At 59.0% G+C, this 14,928-nt stretch overlaps 5 protein-coding genes across 5 annotated transcripts; 3 read left to right on the forward strand and 2 right to left on the reverse strand.

Moving 5' to 3' along the window:
• Positions 1–535: 535 nt before the first annotated feature.
• On the forward strand, positions 536–1,525 carry JDV02_005668 (uncharacterized protein; the record flags this gene model as incomplete). Its single annotated transcript, XM_047986983.1, has 1 exon — positions 536–1,525. The coding sequence occupies one exon, from the start codon at positions 536–538 to the stop codon at positions 1,523–1,525; it is 990 nt and encodes a 329-aa protein (XP_047842967.1).
• A 702-nt stretch (positions 1,526–2,227) lies between these two features.
• JDV02_005669 (uncharacterized protein) lies at positions 2,228–3,142 on the forward strand (the record flags this gene model as incomplete). The annotated part of the gene is made up of 1 exon (XM_047986984.1): positions 2,228–3,142. One exon carries the CDS (start codon positions 2,228–2,230, stop codon positions 3,140–3,142), a length of 915 nt encoding a protein of 304 aa, XP_047842968.1.
• Positions 3,143–3,188: 46 nt separating this feature from the next.
• On the reverse strand, positions 3,189–4,281 carry JDV02_005670 (uncharacterized protein; the record flags this gene model as incomplete). Its single annotated transcript, XM_047986985.1, has 2 exons — positions 3,189–4,182; positions 4,266–4,281. The coding sequence occupies 2 exons, from the start codon at positions 4,279–4,281 to the stop codon at positions 3,470–3,472; spliced, it is 729 nt and encodes a 242-aa protein (XP_047842969.1). The 3' UTR covers positions 3,189–3,469.
• Positions 4,282–4,413: 132 nt separating this feature from the next.
• JDV02_005671 (uncharacterized protein) lies at positions 4,414–7,259 on the reverse strand. The gene is made up of 8 exons (XM_047986986.1): positions 6,648–7,259; positions 6,160–6,578; positions 6,013–6,112; positions 5,665–5,962; positions 5,497–5,612; positions 5,267–5,443; positions 5,136–5,212; positions 4,414–5,074 (listed from the first exon to the last, which is right to left on the reverse strand). The coding sequence occupies exons 1-8, from the start codon at positions 7,043–7,045 to the stop codon at positions 4,800–4,802; spliced, it is 1,860 nt and encodes a 619-aa protein (XP_047842970.1). The 5' UTR covers positions 7,046–7,259; the 3' UTR covers positions 4,414–4,799.
• A 222-nt stretch (positions 7,260–7,481) lies between these two features.
• Positions 7,482–10,994, forward strand: HGT1_3 (high affinity glucose transporter). The gene is made up of 3 exons (XM_047986987.1): positions 7,482–9,381; positions 9,470–10,056; positions 10,125–10,994. The coding sequence occupies exons 1-3, from the start codon at positions 9,083–9,085 to the stop codon at positions 10,850–10,852; spliced, it is 1,614 nt and encodes a 537-aa protein (XP_047842971.1). The 5' UTR covers positions 7,482–9,082; the 3' UTR covers positions 10,853–10,994.
• Positions 10,995–14,928: the final 3,934 nt, after the last annotated feature.

Raw genomic sequence — 14,928 nt, forward strand, 5'->3', positions numbered from 1 at the left:
CAGTAACAGAACGCGCGCGGCTAGTGATACTGAATAAGCCTCAGCAGGGCATCGCGAGCACCTTCGTGTCTGTGGCACATTGAGTGGAGTAGACTGAACGGACTAGTTTTACCGCAAATCCATAAGTAAATAATAAGCGCCCATTGCTGGCGATAGCAACGCCAATCGCCAACGCAAACGTAGTGGAGCGGTGTGGAATCCTGTCAGCTTAGAGGCGCCGCACCGGCTACACGGCGCGGGACGGCGACTCTGTGACGTGTGACGTGTGAAGCTGAGTCCAGCTGTCTGTAGTTATGTGAGCCGGCGTTAAGGGTTGCAATCCGGGGTTCTGACGTAGATTCAGGGCAAACAGCCCAGTCCGCGGTTGACGGACGACGCTCCAGGGTGTCTTATAGCATGCAAGATCCGCCGCCCTGGCTCGTCTGACGCAGCCGCTCTTCACCACCCTCACAGACATCAACCTCTCTCTGTGGAAGGTTTCGTCATACACACGGCTCTCCTCGACTAACGCGGCTTCGCTTGCAAACCCGTCGCCATGGCTGCGCCTCTCGAATATAGCTTCATCGAACTCGGCACCAAGCCGAGCGCGCAACTCTGCTACAGCTTCGTGCCCGCCACTCGCGACACGAAGCCGGTCACGCTCATCGTCTTCCTCAACGGGCTCATGCTGCCGCAGGACGCCTGGGCGCCCACCATTGCCGAGCTGCAGGCGCTGCGCCCGGGCAACGGCGACGGCCTCCCGGCGATACTCACGTACGACCGCTTCGGCCAGGGCCGGACCACGGACCGGGACCCGGACGACGCGGGGGCGCCTGACCCGACGCACGCGCACGACTGCATGAGCGCCGTGAGGGACCTCCGGCAGCTCATCACGCAGGTGGCGAGCGAGAAGCTCTCGCGGGACGCCGACACGGTGCGGCTCGTGCTGGTGTGCAACTCCATCGGCTGCGCGCTGGCGCGGCTCTACGCGCACGAGCATCCGGGCACGGTGGCGGGCCTGCTGCTGCTGGACTCGGTGCTCGCCAACTCGGACTTTGTGTCCATGTTCCCGGACCCGGACGATGCCGCCAACGACGGCGATGACCTGCCCGAGGGCATCACGGCCGACGTGCTGCGGACGGCGCGGCAGCGCATCGGCGCCATGTTCCATCCCAGTGTCGGGAGTCGCGAGGGCCTCAGCCGCCGCAATCTCGCCTCACTGCTGCCCGCGGCTGACGCGCCAGCGCTCGAGGGGCCCGCTGACGACGACGGCGGACATCGACGAGGCCCATACGTGACGGTGCTGGGCCACGAGTTTGCGCACTTTGCCGTCGAGGCGGAGAGGATGGGCATGCCCCCGGCGGCGACGCTCGCCTACTCCAACCCCTACTGGGACCGGTACAACCAGGGGCTGGCGCGCCTCACCGAGCCGGCGCGCAGCAGGGGGCCGATCCAGGTGCCGGGCGCGGGCCACTTCATCCAGCGCGACGATCCCAAGTTTGTGGCCGCGGAGCTGGATGCCATACTTCGGAAGCTTGGGGCCTAGTGAGAGCTGAAAGTACAAACGAGAGGCGGGAGCAGCGTGTCTATTAGTACGTAGCGAGTAGGGAATTGAGCTTAGTAGTTGGTGTATAGACAGTTTTGATGAGGGAGCAATGCACGCAAGTCAATACCACCGACCTGTTCATAGGGGGTGGTGTCGTGGCTGCTTGTGGTTGACGATGGTGGCATGGGACTGATGAGGCCGCTTGGGGAGGGGGTCCGCTATAATCCAGCACGGGCACGGTACTAAGGCAAGGTACGTTTGGTGGGGTTTGGGTAACTGGGCTGTAACCAAACTTTTTGAACCCTCCAGGGCTCTGTACTCCTGGATGGACCACTGTACTGACGGGATCAAGGGCTGGGGCTGAGCTGGGGGCTCTACAGCTGGAGGCGGACGGACATGCAGGCGGGCTGAGGTGGACTCCACTGGAGCTGTCAGGGACGGGATCCACCAAGGGCGCCCAGCGCAGCCTCCACCGCTACGGGATGGAAGCTGAGGTGCCCTGTTGACCCAGGCGGGCAGCTCGCCGCACTCTCCCAATTGAACCTTCTCAAACTTTTCCCCTCCCACACACAACACCATCGTCTCTCTCCTCCACCTCACGCACCGCAACCTCCTCGATTGCCGCTGCCGCCGCCTCACACACCTCATCTCTCCCCCTCCCACTACCTCGCGCGCGCGGGCCCCCCCAATCCCCCATCCATCATGAGTCTCCTCCGCACCTCCTGCGCCCTGACCACGCGCCGTGCCCTCTACCGCGTCTTCGTCTCCCCATCCATCACCACCACCACCACCACCACTACCGCCGTCGCCGTAGGCTCCTCCCTCTCGACGCCGCAGCAGCTCCTCCGCGGCACCAACGAACACCGCCGCCTCCTCGCCACAATGGTTCCCAACCGCCGCGGGCCCGGCCCCGTGCGCGTCGACGACGACGCCGACAAGGACCGGGGCTTCGACCGCCGCTTCACCACGCAAAAGGACATTGACCGCCTAGGCCGCGACCGGCTCCCACGCGACCACGAAATCACGGACCCGTACGTTGACGTCATCGGCGCTTCATCCTCCTACTCTTCATCATCATCCCCGTCGGGGGACGACGCGCCGGAATCCACGCAACAGCGGCAGTCCACGCGCTTCGTCCTCGAGCGCCTCCGCCCCGGCGAGTCCCTGCGCATGGTCCAGCCCTACCTCCCCGCCGACCCGGACGCCGACCGCCCCTACCCGCGCCTCGCCCTCTGCCGGGTCGTCGACACGCGCAACGAGTACGCCCGCCAGCGGCAGCTCAAGGAGAGGAAGAAGCAGGCCGCCGCCGCCGCCGCCACCGCCGGGAGGGCGGGCGCGGGCAAGACCAAGGAGCTGGAGCTCACGTGGGGGATTGGCGCGCACGACCTCGGCATCAAGATGCGCCAGATGAGCGACTTTTTCGCCAAGGGCATGAGGGTGAAGCTCATGATTGCGCGCAAGAAGAGGGGCAAGGAGGCTACCGACGAAGAGGCCGACGACGTGGTCCGTCGCGTGCGCGAGGCGGCGGCCGCGCAGGGCGCCCGTGAGGACCGCCCTGCCGAGGGGCAGCACAAGCGCACGCTGCACATGTTTTTCGAGCCCAAGTCCGGCAAGTGAATGAGCGAGGCATACCAGCATGGGTCTGAAGGCATAGGTGTGTGTATGCTCTTGTGTGTGTATATATATGTATCATATGTACGAAGTATATGTCTATGAATAGGCTCATGGGCCTTATCATCATCATCATGACCTCGTCCCTCTCTAGCAGCAAGCACGACGACCAATGCAAGGTCCTTCCCTGCGATGAGATGACCGTCTCAAGGTCGCGAAAACAACGCCCCAAACGCCCAGAAATGCATCATCAATCCCGTCCCTCCCGTCGACGTACGCACGCCCGCCGCCGCCGCCGCGTCTACCTTGGACCGTCTCTGACGTCCAGCTCGCTCACAGAATCTCCTCATCGTCGTCACCGCCCCCAGCAGCAGGAGCAGCAGCAGCAACATCCGCCTTGACCCCCGGCGCAAACATGGACGACCGCATACCCGCCGGCACAGACACCGGCCCAACATCACCATCCATGCTGTCGTCCGTCTCCCACCCCCCCTTCCCATCCTCCTTCTCCTCCTCCTCCTGATCATCCCCCTCGCCATCCTCACCCTTGTCATCGTCATCACCGCCCAGCGCCGCAAACGCATTCCTCGCCGACGACGCCACCGCCTCGCCCGCCCGCGCGTTGACGTCGTCCCACCCCCTGGCCCGCGCCTGCACCCCGCGCGCGCGCCCGATGCTCTTCTCGATCTTGAGCCCCGTGCGCTCCGTCACCGCCTCCGCCATCTCGAGCCCGCGCTCGCGCCGCCGCCGCATCTTGGCCGTGAGGCGCGACTTGCGCGCGGGGCGGCTCGTCTTCTTGCTCACGCCGGCGGCGCGGTGGACGGCCAGCACGGACGGCCGGTCCTTGTTCCTGATGCTGCTGCTGTTGCTGCTGTTGTTGTTGTTGTTGTTGTTGTCCGCCGTGGGGGTCGTCGCGCCGGCGCCGCTCGAGGACAAAGAGGATGTTGTCACGGTGTTGCTGGGGAGGGAGACGGCTTTGAGGGACTTGTCCGTGTTGATGGAGGGGGAGGTGGCGCGGCGGGCGGCGCGCGAATGCTTCGATGGGGCTGTTTGGCGGTTAGTTTCCGTGCTGGGACAAGTGATGTTGCGTGGGAGAGGGAGACGGGAGATGGACTCGGGTCAGTCGTACGTTTGTTCTTGGCCATTGTGGTGGTAGTGGTGGTGGTGGGCTGGCGGTTGTGCGTTTCGGCGGGCGAAGCGCAGATGTTGCAATGGTAGGAGGAAGAAGCGGTGTTGAGGTCGTCGCACACTGAGGTTCAACTTTTTTTTTTTGTACAGTGGATGGAAATTTTGGCTGGACGGACGGACCCCGCTTGGGACCACTGCCGCCCGTCAGCACCTGTGGCCCGCGAGGGGCACCAGGGGCGCTAGGAAGATCCGACAGTGGCGTCGTGGCGGCGCCCGTTGCGGATGACGAACCCCACAAGTCCAGGTGGGTGGTGGTTACAACGTTAGAACGCCTACCTTTCACCTACTGGACATGCTGGGCGTCATTTGGCACATCAACGCCAACGCCGTTCACCATGCTGCACCTGACCATGTCCGAATCGCCCAGCTGTCCGGTAATTGCGCGTAGCTGGTAGCTCAATCCATAGCCGCCCAGCCATAGAGGCCTGTACTTCCTGCATCTAGGTCCGTCAAAGACAAGACTCAGCAAGGCGCTCTACAACTCATCCGACAATGCCTCCTCGGCAGGTCGTCTGAGCTGGTCGTCCCCCGAAACCGCAACGTGTCTGTCATCGACGTTGCGCTCATTGTCTCCGATTGGGAAGGATAGCCGCCCCGTGTCAACCCTCGTCCGCCACCGCACACTTTCAAACGCCCGCCGTACAAGGTACACCACAGCCAAGTCGCCGCCGCGAGGCCCCATGACGGACCCGTACACGGGGTGGAATTCCTTCCTCCCGCTGATTCGTGACGTATACGGTAGTTGTGCAACTGTAAACAGCAAAGTTAGTCACCTTCCAAGGACCGTAAATGACGTGCAAGGAGCACTTACATGGTACCACAACCTGAGGCGTCTGCAAAGCCGATGACAGCAACTCGGCCGAGAAGCCATGCTGGTGAGGCGGCTCGCTGCATAAGACATTACTACGTGTGTTCGGACATTGAATTGGGCTTATGCCTTACCGAGGTTTCTCATCACGGTAGTCCGGAGCCTCGCTATCGAACGGCAACAACATGGCTGTCCAGCGCTGCTCCGCGCTCGTAATGTTCATCACCTGCTCGCCAAACCATTTTCGGAACACCTCAAGTCGTGTCTGGTATTCGTCATATTCTGACTTGCTGACGCTCTTTCCAATCGACCTGAAGATGCCTGTCAACTCACAAGGCCTTGGAAACAGCGATCAGAGGCTTACCACTTGTGCAAAACGCTTGCCTCGGCGTATGGAGCGTGCCCAACCTTGGCTGTGTAGTCGGAACGGAACGCATCATACGTGTGGTAGAACTCGTAGCAATACAGACGAAAAGAGGCCTTTGGAACGTCAGCAATCACGTGTTTCTACGAATAGAAGAACGGCGCCTACATTCCCGATATACTCGCCCAAGCTTTGATCCTTGGCAGCGTCTGGCCCATGCTGGTTCCAAAGTGACGACAGGCGTATTCGCTCCGCCTTGACCCCGAGGTGATTCTCCATCGCTGTGACAAAGTGGGCCATCAGCTTTTGCCGCTCTTTCGAAGGAACTGTATCAAAGACGTCCGCAGGATACACCAGCCTTCCCGGAGGCGGCGGCACATCGGACCGTCCATGGGTCAACACCGCCATTGCAGTATTGTAGAGCTCGAGCACATCCCTAGCCATAAGCCCCGCGGAATCAAACGTCCTATTACGCATGTGTCAGGACAGGCTGCGCCCTGACGGAGAAAGACTCACGGAGAGCTTGTCTGCGTGCCGTCGAGGGAGACACCACCGCGACTCATACGCAGAGAGTATACTCCGTGCGCTGCCGCTGGTTGCCGTACGCCGCCATCACCTGCAGTGCGTCAGCATCGGCGCACCTTCCGGGAGCATTCTGTCTACCATCAACGGCAAACGCGGCCTTGAGCCACTCGTAGCCGGCCACACCAGCCCCGGCGCCGGCGGCACCTCGGCCGGGCTTCTGATAGCCATCACCCCGAGGACTCCAGGGCGCCTGCTCGTCTACCCATTCGCCTCCGTCCCCAAACTGAGACGACTTGGTCTTGCCCACGATGACGGCGCCCATCGCGAGCAGTCGGTCCGCAAGGACGGACGTTGCGGCAGCAGGAAGTGCGTGGAGGTAGCGCCATGCACGACTAGATACCGTCGTCTGAACGCCAAGAAGGGAAGAGACATCCGGTATGGCGACGCGAATGCCGCTTAGAGGCTTTTTAGCGTTGGGTGCATGGTGATACAGTCGTGACGGCACGGCGATGGACTTGCTCGCGCCCGAGTCGGAGAGCGCAGTCAAGGCACGGAAGCTGCCGTCAAGAGGCATAGAAGTTAGCTCCTACTCTTCACTACAATCCGATATGGCCAGAGGTTCGTACCCGGACATGTGTGTGACATTTTCCGGAATCACGCCAACGGCAAAGGCGCCGAGGTCGTCGTCGTAGAGCCTCCACGCTTGATACAGATTCGGCCCGTACAGAAAGTACGGCCCTGACGGCAGGCCGGCGACATCACCCGTGACCTCGACGTCGCCGCTTAGCCGATACAGACGCCTGCCGTGAGAGCTAGGCTCTACGTCGGCGGCAGCAGAGGTCGCGTTCGGGCCGGGCTTCTCGACTAGCACGGCGCCGAACTCGGGCACGAAGACGTCGTCGTAGCTGTCGAAGAGACGGAGGGTGGCGTCAACGTCACCAAATATCTCGTGCGTCTCCAACAGCGTCACGGGCACGATGGCATCGGGGTTGATGGTCTCTTGGATGGAGCCCTGGACTGGCATCAACGGTGGGGGACTCGCGCCGGGGTCAGACGGGCAGGACACGCACCAGCTTGTGTGGGTGTATGAGGTATTGGCTGCCCGCCACAAGGCACGTGAGGAGCGACCTCATCCCGGGGCATTGATGGCCGGCGACGGCCGGTCGCGTGGCGTGAGGCGGGTATGAGTATGAGCCTGTGTGGTGAAGCCGCGCGGAAGCTGGGGAGCGTTGCTGGTGGTGTGGATGGTTGGATTATGGATAAAGGTAGGAGGCCCGTAAGCTGCCTGCCCGTTAGCGGAGCTTCCAGGGCATGCATGTCACTACAGCACAATTGCCCGAGCCTCCAGCTCCAACAGCCCGCGGCACAGCAAGTGCTGCTGCTGGAACGTAGGGAGGCAGGCGCCACTGGGCCCTCCTCCTTCCTCGCTCCCTTTTTGACAAACTTGGCCGTCCATCCATCATGACCACCATCACCACCACCACCTTTTCGCTCCCCATCACCAAGACCTCACCAGAACCATGTCCACGGGAACTGGCGCCTCGGCCAAACGCACGGCGCTCACTCACACCCGTCGGCTGCACGTCACGTCAACTCAGCGTCCGCGCCAAGCCCAATATGCTGCCGAGCTTCCACAGCTGCATGGCCACCGCCAACACGCTTGTCGGCGAACAGGGCTGTCACATCCACAAGGAGTCAAGCTCGCCGACGCCACGCGCAGCCACCCGGTAATAAAAAGCCTCCCGCCGCGCGCCAGCGTCGCAAGCCTCGATTGCCGATCGTGGCTGCCTCCCTCTCGGCAGGAAGCACCTCGCGGCACCAAGAGATGAGACATCTGCGGCTCCGAGCACAAGACAGCGCTCTGCTGGTGATGCCTCCGTCGTCGACATGTTCAACCCACAAGAGCCCCATGTGTGGCTTTCTAACGAGCCGATGACTGAGGAGGATGGGCTCGCATCTGCGAGTCCTCCTGTTCTTCGGGTACATGCGCCGTGAGGCACCCATCACTCATATCCTTTCCCCCATCTGGACATCCCCCCCCCCGGTCGCGCCGCATCAACGTCATGGAAGCCATGCGCTTCTCTGTCAGACTCGTCTCCCAGACAGCCACCGCGAAACGTCTCGGGCCCTTATGTCGCGAAGAGCCCGAGCCGTCTTGTCAAGCGCCCACGTCCCATTCGCCGGAACCTGTGCCGTTGGAGCTTCACCCCCTGCTGCCATCCCATCGATCGCCACGCCTCCCTTGCCTGCCGAGACAGCGGGCGGATGCAACATGACATCCGCGCTTCCGAACTTTATGCCACGACGGCAACCGTTTCTTTCTCCATTGGCGCGGTTGTCGATGCCGCCTTCGGTCCGAAGCCTGGCTGGCCTTGACGTTCTCCAGTTTGTCCCCCGCGAAACCCACTGGAACCCGCCGCCGTCAGATTAGGGCGTGGGGATGTCGGGGATCCAAGGATAGTATCCTCTTTTTCTCACATGGTGGCTCGTGTTCAACGCCTACCCCAGCTGGAACTTAATCGTCGTGGTGTTCAGCAATCTTGGTAGGAGCAGTCGGAGTACGCTGAACGCTTCGGACGTTGCCAAATGCGGTACAGCAGGCGACAGATTAGACGGCAAAGAATGAACTTGTTACATCCGCTCGACCAGCGACGTTCAGTCACGCGCACCCCTTGTTCCAATCCCCATGGTGCGGGATCTCCAGGTCAAACAGTAAACGGCTGGAGAAACCCCAGACTAAGTTAGTGAGTCAGGTCGTGTCGATCTCTTGTCGCAAGCGGCTCGCGCGGCCGCGGCCATCCTTCGGCGCTTCTGACATTGACATATACTAGTCCTGGTAGAATCGGATGTTCATGCCGATCCCGCGTGGTTGCATGTTTCGCCATTGTTTGCCGTGTAGAATCCGTTGTTACTCAGGATCTCGGTGCTGGTTGATGGGCAATCCTATAAAGACCCCGCTCGGAACCTGGCCGGCCTCCGATTCATATTGTCGTCCAATTCCGTATCACGACCACGCACCAGGCCTCACCAGATCCTGTTCACGCAGGTCCCAAGGCTCAAGATGGTTATTGGCAACATCTATGTCATCGCCGCCGTCGCCGTGACGGGCGGCGGCCTCTTCGGTTTTGACATCTCTTCCTTGTCCGCGCAGCTCGGCGAGCAGGCGTACAAATGCTACTTCAACCAAGGACCTCACGGACCGCCGTTCGACAACGAGCTATGCAGCGGTCCTCGCGAGCTGGTCCAGGGAGGTATCACGGCGTCCATGTCCGCGGGATCATGGCTGGGGGCCTTGATTTCGGGACCTCTGTCGGACCGTCTTGGCCGAAAGTATGCCATCATGGTGGGATGCATTATCTGGTAAGTTTGGCCTCGCGTACTGGTACAGGCGGAATATCTGGCAGATCAGATGCTGTCTGTGTCGAGGCCCATTCTAACTTTGAGTAAGGATTGTTGGTTCAACCATCGTCTGCGCGTCGCAAAACATTGGAATGCTCATCGTCGGTCGCATCATTAACGGTCTCTGCGTCGGTATCGAATCCGCCCAAGTTCCCGTCTATATTGCCGAAATTTCCCCTCCGTCTAAACGTGGACGCTTCATCGGCATGCAGCAGTGGGCCATCACATGGGGAATCCTCATCATGTACTATATTTCCTACGGCACCTCCTATATTGGCGATCAGACCGCGACTGGGTGGAAGGCGGCGGCTTGGCGTATCCCTTGGGCCCTCCAGATGATCCCCGCGATCTTCCTCTTCTTTATGATGATGCTGCTCCCCGAATCACCTCGCTGGCTGGCTCGCAAGGATAGGTGGGAGGACTGTCGCGAAGTGTTAGCGCTCGTGCACGCCAAAGGTGACCGCGATCATCCCTTTGTTGCGTTCGAGATGCAGGACATCAAGGATATGTGCGAGTTTGAGAGGCGGCATTCGAACGTTACGTACCTTGATCTGTTCAAGTCCGACATGATCCACCGCACATTTATCGGGCTTTTTACGCAAATTTGGTCGCAATTGAGCGGCATGAACGTCATGAGTAAGTAGCCGACCGCCCTTGGAGTCAAGTGAGCTTACTGAGCCAATACTAACGCCGATCGTGAACAGTGTACTACGTAACGAATGTGTTCAGCATGGCGGGCTATACCGGCAACGCTGGTCTGCTGTCCTCCTCTATCCAGTACGTCATTAATGTTTTTATGACCATCCCGGCCCTCCTATACGTCGACCGCTGGGGCCGACGCCCAACCCTGCTAGTTGGGTCCGTCCTCATGGCGACTTGGATGTACGCCAACGCAGGCATCCTGGCAGCCCACGGCAAGATTGTCGAAGGCGGAATCGACAATGTTGCGGCTCAATCGATGAAGGTAGAGGGGGCAGCCGCCAAGGGCCTCATCGCCTGCACGTACCTCTTCGTCGCGTCCTTTGCGCCGACTTGGGGCCCCGTGTCGTGGATTTACCCCCCCGAGCTGTTCCCTCTGCGCCTCCGCGGCAAGGGCGTAGCTATGGCCACGTCCGGAAACTGGGCTTTCAACGCGGCTCTTGGACTCTTCACGCCGGTTGCGCTGGCAAACATTAAGTGGCGGACCTACATCATATTTGGCGTCTTCAACACGGCGGCCTTTTTCCACGTGCTGTTCCTGTTCCCCGAGACGGCTGGCAAGACGCTCGAGGAGACGGAGCACATGTTTGAGGACCCCAACGGCATCCGCTACCTAGGCACGCCGGCGTGGAAGACGCGCAAGACCACGAAGGAGGTGAACCGCGCGGAGCAGGGCGATATCGAGGCCAAGTTGCGGACCGAGGACGAGAAGCCCCGTGTCACCACTGAGTAAAGGGGAGGTGGCACTGGGAGGAGTCTTCTGGGAAGCAGTTTTGGACAAGTCGCACCAGTCTGGACTATGGGCAGTAGTGGCTGATGCCGTATGCGTCTGGTGCAGTAATTCCTTTAGCTGAATATATATCAACTATGCTGCCTATTGGGGCTTGAATCAGTGCAAACCATGTGCATGTCTTTCGACCTGTCCTCGGATGGCTTCTTTTCACACGGTTGCTATTGTCAGGTGTTCAAGCCACAACAAGGGGGTGCATCCACTTTTGGCCATCCACCTTGGTGCTTCAAACACTGAGTGCAGAACTCTGACCGATACGAGGTATGAGCATGGATGGCAGAATACGGCAGCTGGCTAGCTGAAGGTACAGTTTGCTTGTGTTGCTTTCCTGCCTCTACGAATTACCCAATCGTAGAGACCACCGTCTTCTTTGTGAGTTTGAGGCGTCCGTCAGCAGGAGGTGTGCGAGTACACGTAGCCAGCCTAGTTGGGTGCCTTTGAGTCCAATGATCAAATGTGATAATGCTAAGCTATTGAAGAGGCTGCGTGGGCACACACATATAGGAGGGGAGTTGTGGGCTAGACCACCACGGTAGAATCTGGGCGTGGCTGGACCCGACTCTCTCTCGACAAGATATACCGTGTGAGAAACTGGACCGATCGTCGCATACATGCTCGCACATACAAGGGTAAGTCATTGATGGAAACATGAAGGGTGGAAACGTAGAACCTCAAAAGTCTATAACCCAAAACAAAACAAAAACAAAAAGCAATAATGATACCCTCCCGGCCATAGATAGTTTCTCCTGCACCCTGTCTTCTCTTCTGTTGCCTGAAACCCCCCCTCCCATCATCTTTACGCGTGAAGAGGCCTTTTTAGCATCTGACAGTTATCATGCTTGCCTTGCCAAGAATATTGTATGGCGTAGCACTGGTCTCAACCGTGCAATGCTGTTGCTTTATATCGTTTTTGGAGCACTGCGGTGGACGGACCGACCGTTAGTCGACGGGGCCTCGGAACTGGACAATGATGGGGAGGGAGGAGAAGGTGGATGTGACTTGCCGTTCCCCTTGTGCACCTCAGGTGGTTTGTGTGGTTCTGATACCCCCAGTAGCCGTCCTCCTGCTGCTCGGTGATCACCCAGATGACGGTCTCGCAAAGGTCAGTGTACGGGTGGCACTATTTATTTTGTATATTGGTTTGTTTCCTCGCAATTAGCCCAGTCTGTTCCAGTCCCCCGTCATCGGAGACGACGGCGACGAAGCTTATGTAGAGTAGAGCACCCCGGGGAGAGGAGGATTGATCACTCACCCATCCCGTTCTCCTCGTGTTTCGGGCGGCCACCTCAAATAGCGCCTTCATCACGGTCTTCTGGGCGGGAGGAGGCTTTTTGGAGTCCGCATTTAGAGAACCGAAACTAGCGAGCGCCTCTATCGTGAGGGCGGCTGCCCCTCGGACAAGGAGTGCCAACGCCACGAGATCAGTGGGCCTCATTGTCGCCGTCGCCGTTGTCGTCGTCGTCGTCGTCAGCGTCCTCGTCGTCGAGGAGAGGAGAGTCGGCTGACTTTTTGGCGCGCCGAGGGTCAAGGGGGTGGTGGACGGAATAATTCCTCTGACTGAGTAACTAAGCGAAGAAGAACGAAACCGCGAGAGTGTGTGTGCGAAGAAGGAACACACACACACGAGGCCAGAGCTTTTGGTGTTTTGAGGGGAGACGCCGGCGCGAGCTGCGGGGCAGGTAGTTGAAGATATAGTCGTTGCTGACGAGAGAGAGGTGGTGGCCATTGCAGTCGTCCATTCGCTACGTGTACTTGATACCGTTGCGCACTGTTCTCGTCTGTTACGTTAAACGATTGTAAGACTTTTGACACTTTCTAGAGACTTGAGCGCCTGAGGGCAGGCTCCCCCCCGGGCCCAACTCTCTCCCATCCCCTTCTGAATGTACGTAACGAAATAGTTGCATGGACGGTTGACGTCAGGCCCCCCCTTTCCCCCTTCCGCCCCGGGCAGCGTGCCTTGACGGTTAAATAGTTACCCTATGCTCGGCACACAATCGGACATGAAGGATGTTTTTCTGACTGCCGTTTCTTTTCGACCTTCTACCATATCCTAATTCCCTTCTACCATATCTTAATTCCCTTCTACAACACCCTTCCTCCCCCCTTTCTATACGGGGTTGTCGTTATTAGAGCAAGATTGAATAAAACAACGACAGTTTCGCCAAAACCCCATCAGTTACGCGGGAGTAGGCTCTTTAGCAATACACGTCGGCTGACTTTGGCAAGACAACGGCTTTCTCGACGTTGCCAACCACCAGGCAATACTGGTTATGATCTTCCGGATGACCGCGCTTCTGCTTATGTTCCTCGATCGAAGGACACTGCGTGGATGTACTGTCAGTAGATGGCTCGCAATGAACCGTGGGAAATTAGGAGAGGTTGGCTGTAACTTGCCACTCCGCGGGTGCACGCCATGTAGTCTTTGACTTTGCGGATGTTCCACCGGCCCTCCTTCTGGTCGTGCACTATCCAGATGTCGGTCTCGCAAACCTGAGAGTTTGGGCTGCACTATAAAATTTTTTTTGTTTTTGTTTTCGCAATTAGCCCAGCCTGTTCTGCGAGATAACGAGCATATAGCCGCCCGGTTGTAATCATACCTTTCCCCCTCTGTTGTAGTTTCGCCTGCGCGCCTCATATTGCGCCGCCAACAGGTACAAAGTGGTGCTGGGAGGACTTTGGAGAGACGGATCATTGAGGTGGCCAACTTGGAACTGCTCGAGCGTAAGGGCGGCTGCTTGTGGAGCGAGGAGCGCCAACGCGACAACATCAATGGGCCTCATTGTCGTCGAGACAAGGAGTCGGTAGCTGAATTTACTCGCTTTAGGCGAAAGTGTGGATGTGGGATTCTCTGACTGGGTAGCGAGGAACACGCGAGGGTGATGAAGAACAAGAAGCCAGAGGCAGTATTTGATGGACACGTCGGCGCGAGCTGTAGGGCTGTACACATATATATATTCGTTGCTAACGAGAGAGTCGTGGGCCTTGCAGTCGTTTATTCGCTATCTGATACCGTCGAGACCTGTTGCCAAAGGTCGGTGCATGTCAGGCCATAGAGTCTATTACGTTAAATGATTGTAGGACTCTTGATACTTTCCGGCGACCTTGAGCGTCTGAGGGCAGGGCCGTCCTAAATCCCTCCCGCTTCTGAATGTACGTAAAGAAATAGATGCATAGACGTTGGACGTCAGGGTTCGGCCCCTCAACTCCCCCCCCTTCGGGGAGGGCCGGGGGGGCGGCCGACCTGCGTATACCGCGCGCGGTGAGCTCGCTATCCTTGGGCGCGTGGTACGTAAAGGCATAGACTGTGGACCCTTGAGCCACGCTTCGACCCAAAGAGTTTCTTGACCATATGGACGGTCATTACGTTGCCCCTTGTTCTTCTCGCGACGTACGTGTGCACTCTACACTGTACCTGCATGGGACGGCCGGCCGCCGTCTGTGCCCCCTTGGGCGACTGTCATGAACACGGCTACACGTCGGACATGGGGGACTCACGCAACCAGCTACGTGGACATGCCCAGCCCGGGCCCGTCTGGTGTCCGTCCGTCTGCCTTGGCCCGTTGCCCAACCCCAACTGTCACGAGTCAGTCGGGCTACGTAGCCGCGCCCAGGGTAGCAACTTGGTCGGACCCGCCATGTCTGATCCCTAGTTCTTGCTACCAAGTACGTGCAGTATACACTGTACAGTATATATATGCAGTATATGCTTTTTAACTTCCTAGCCTTAGCGTTTTTATTAAGCTACCCTCGTAGGCATCGTACTACTAGGCTACCGCTCTATACCAAATCTTTGATGATGATGCCTAGCAACTAGTTAGGTCCCTTCCCCCGTCTTGGCCGAAACGGGCTTTCCGACCAGACGCCGGCACACGCCAGGGTGCAGTAACGTTAGTACCTACGTGCATGTCATAGACACACCGCCAGAAGCGGCAGTTCTGCGCGGGCCACCGCCGCGACTGGGGTCCCCGTCGGTTCAAGATACTTGGGCCCTGCTGCGCGAACCATTACGCACGAGGTGC

This window comes from Purpureocillium takamizusanense, chromosome 5, assembly GCF_022605165.1.
Source record: "Purpureocillium takamizusanense chromosome 5, complete sequence".
Lineage (NCBI taxonomy): Eukaryota > Fungi > Ascomycota > Sordariomycetes > Hypocreales > Ophiocordycipitaceae > Purpureocillium > Purpureocillium takamizusanense.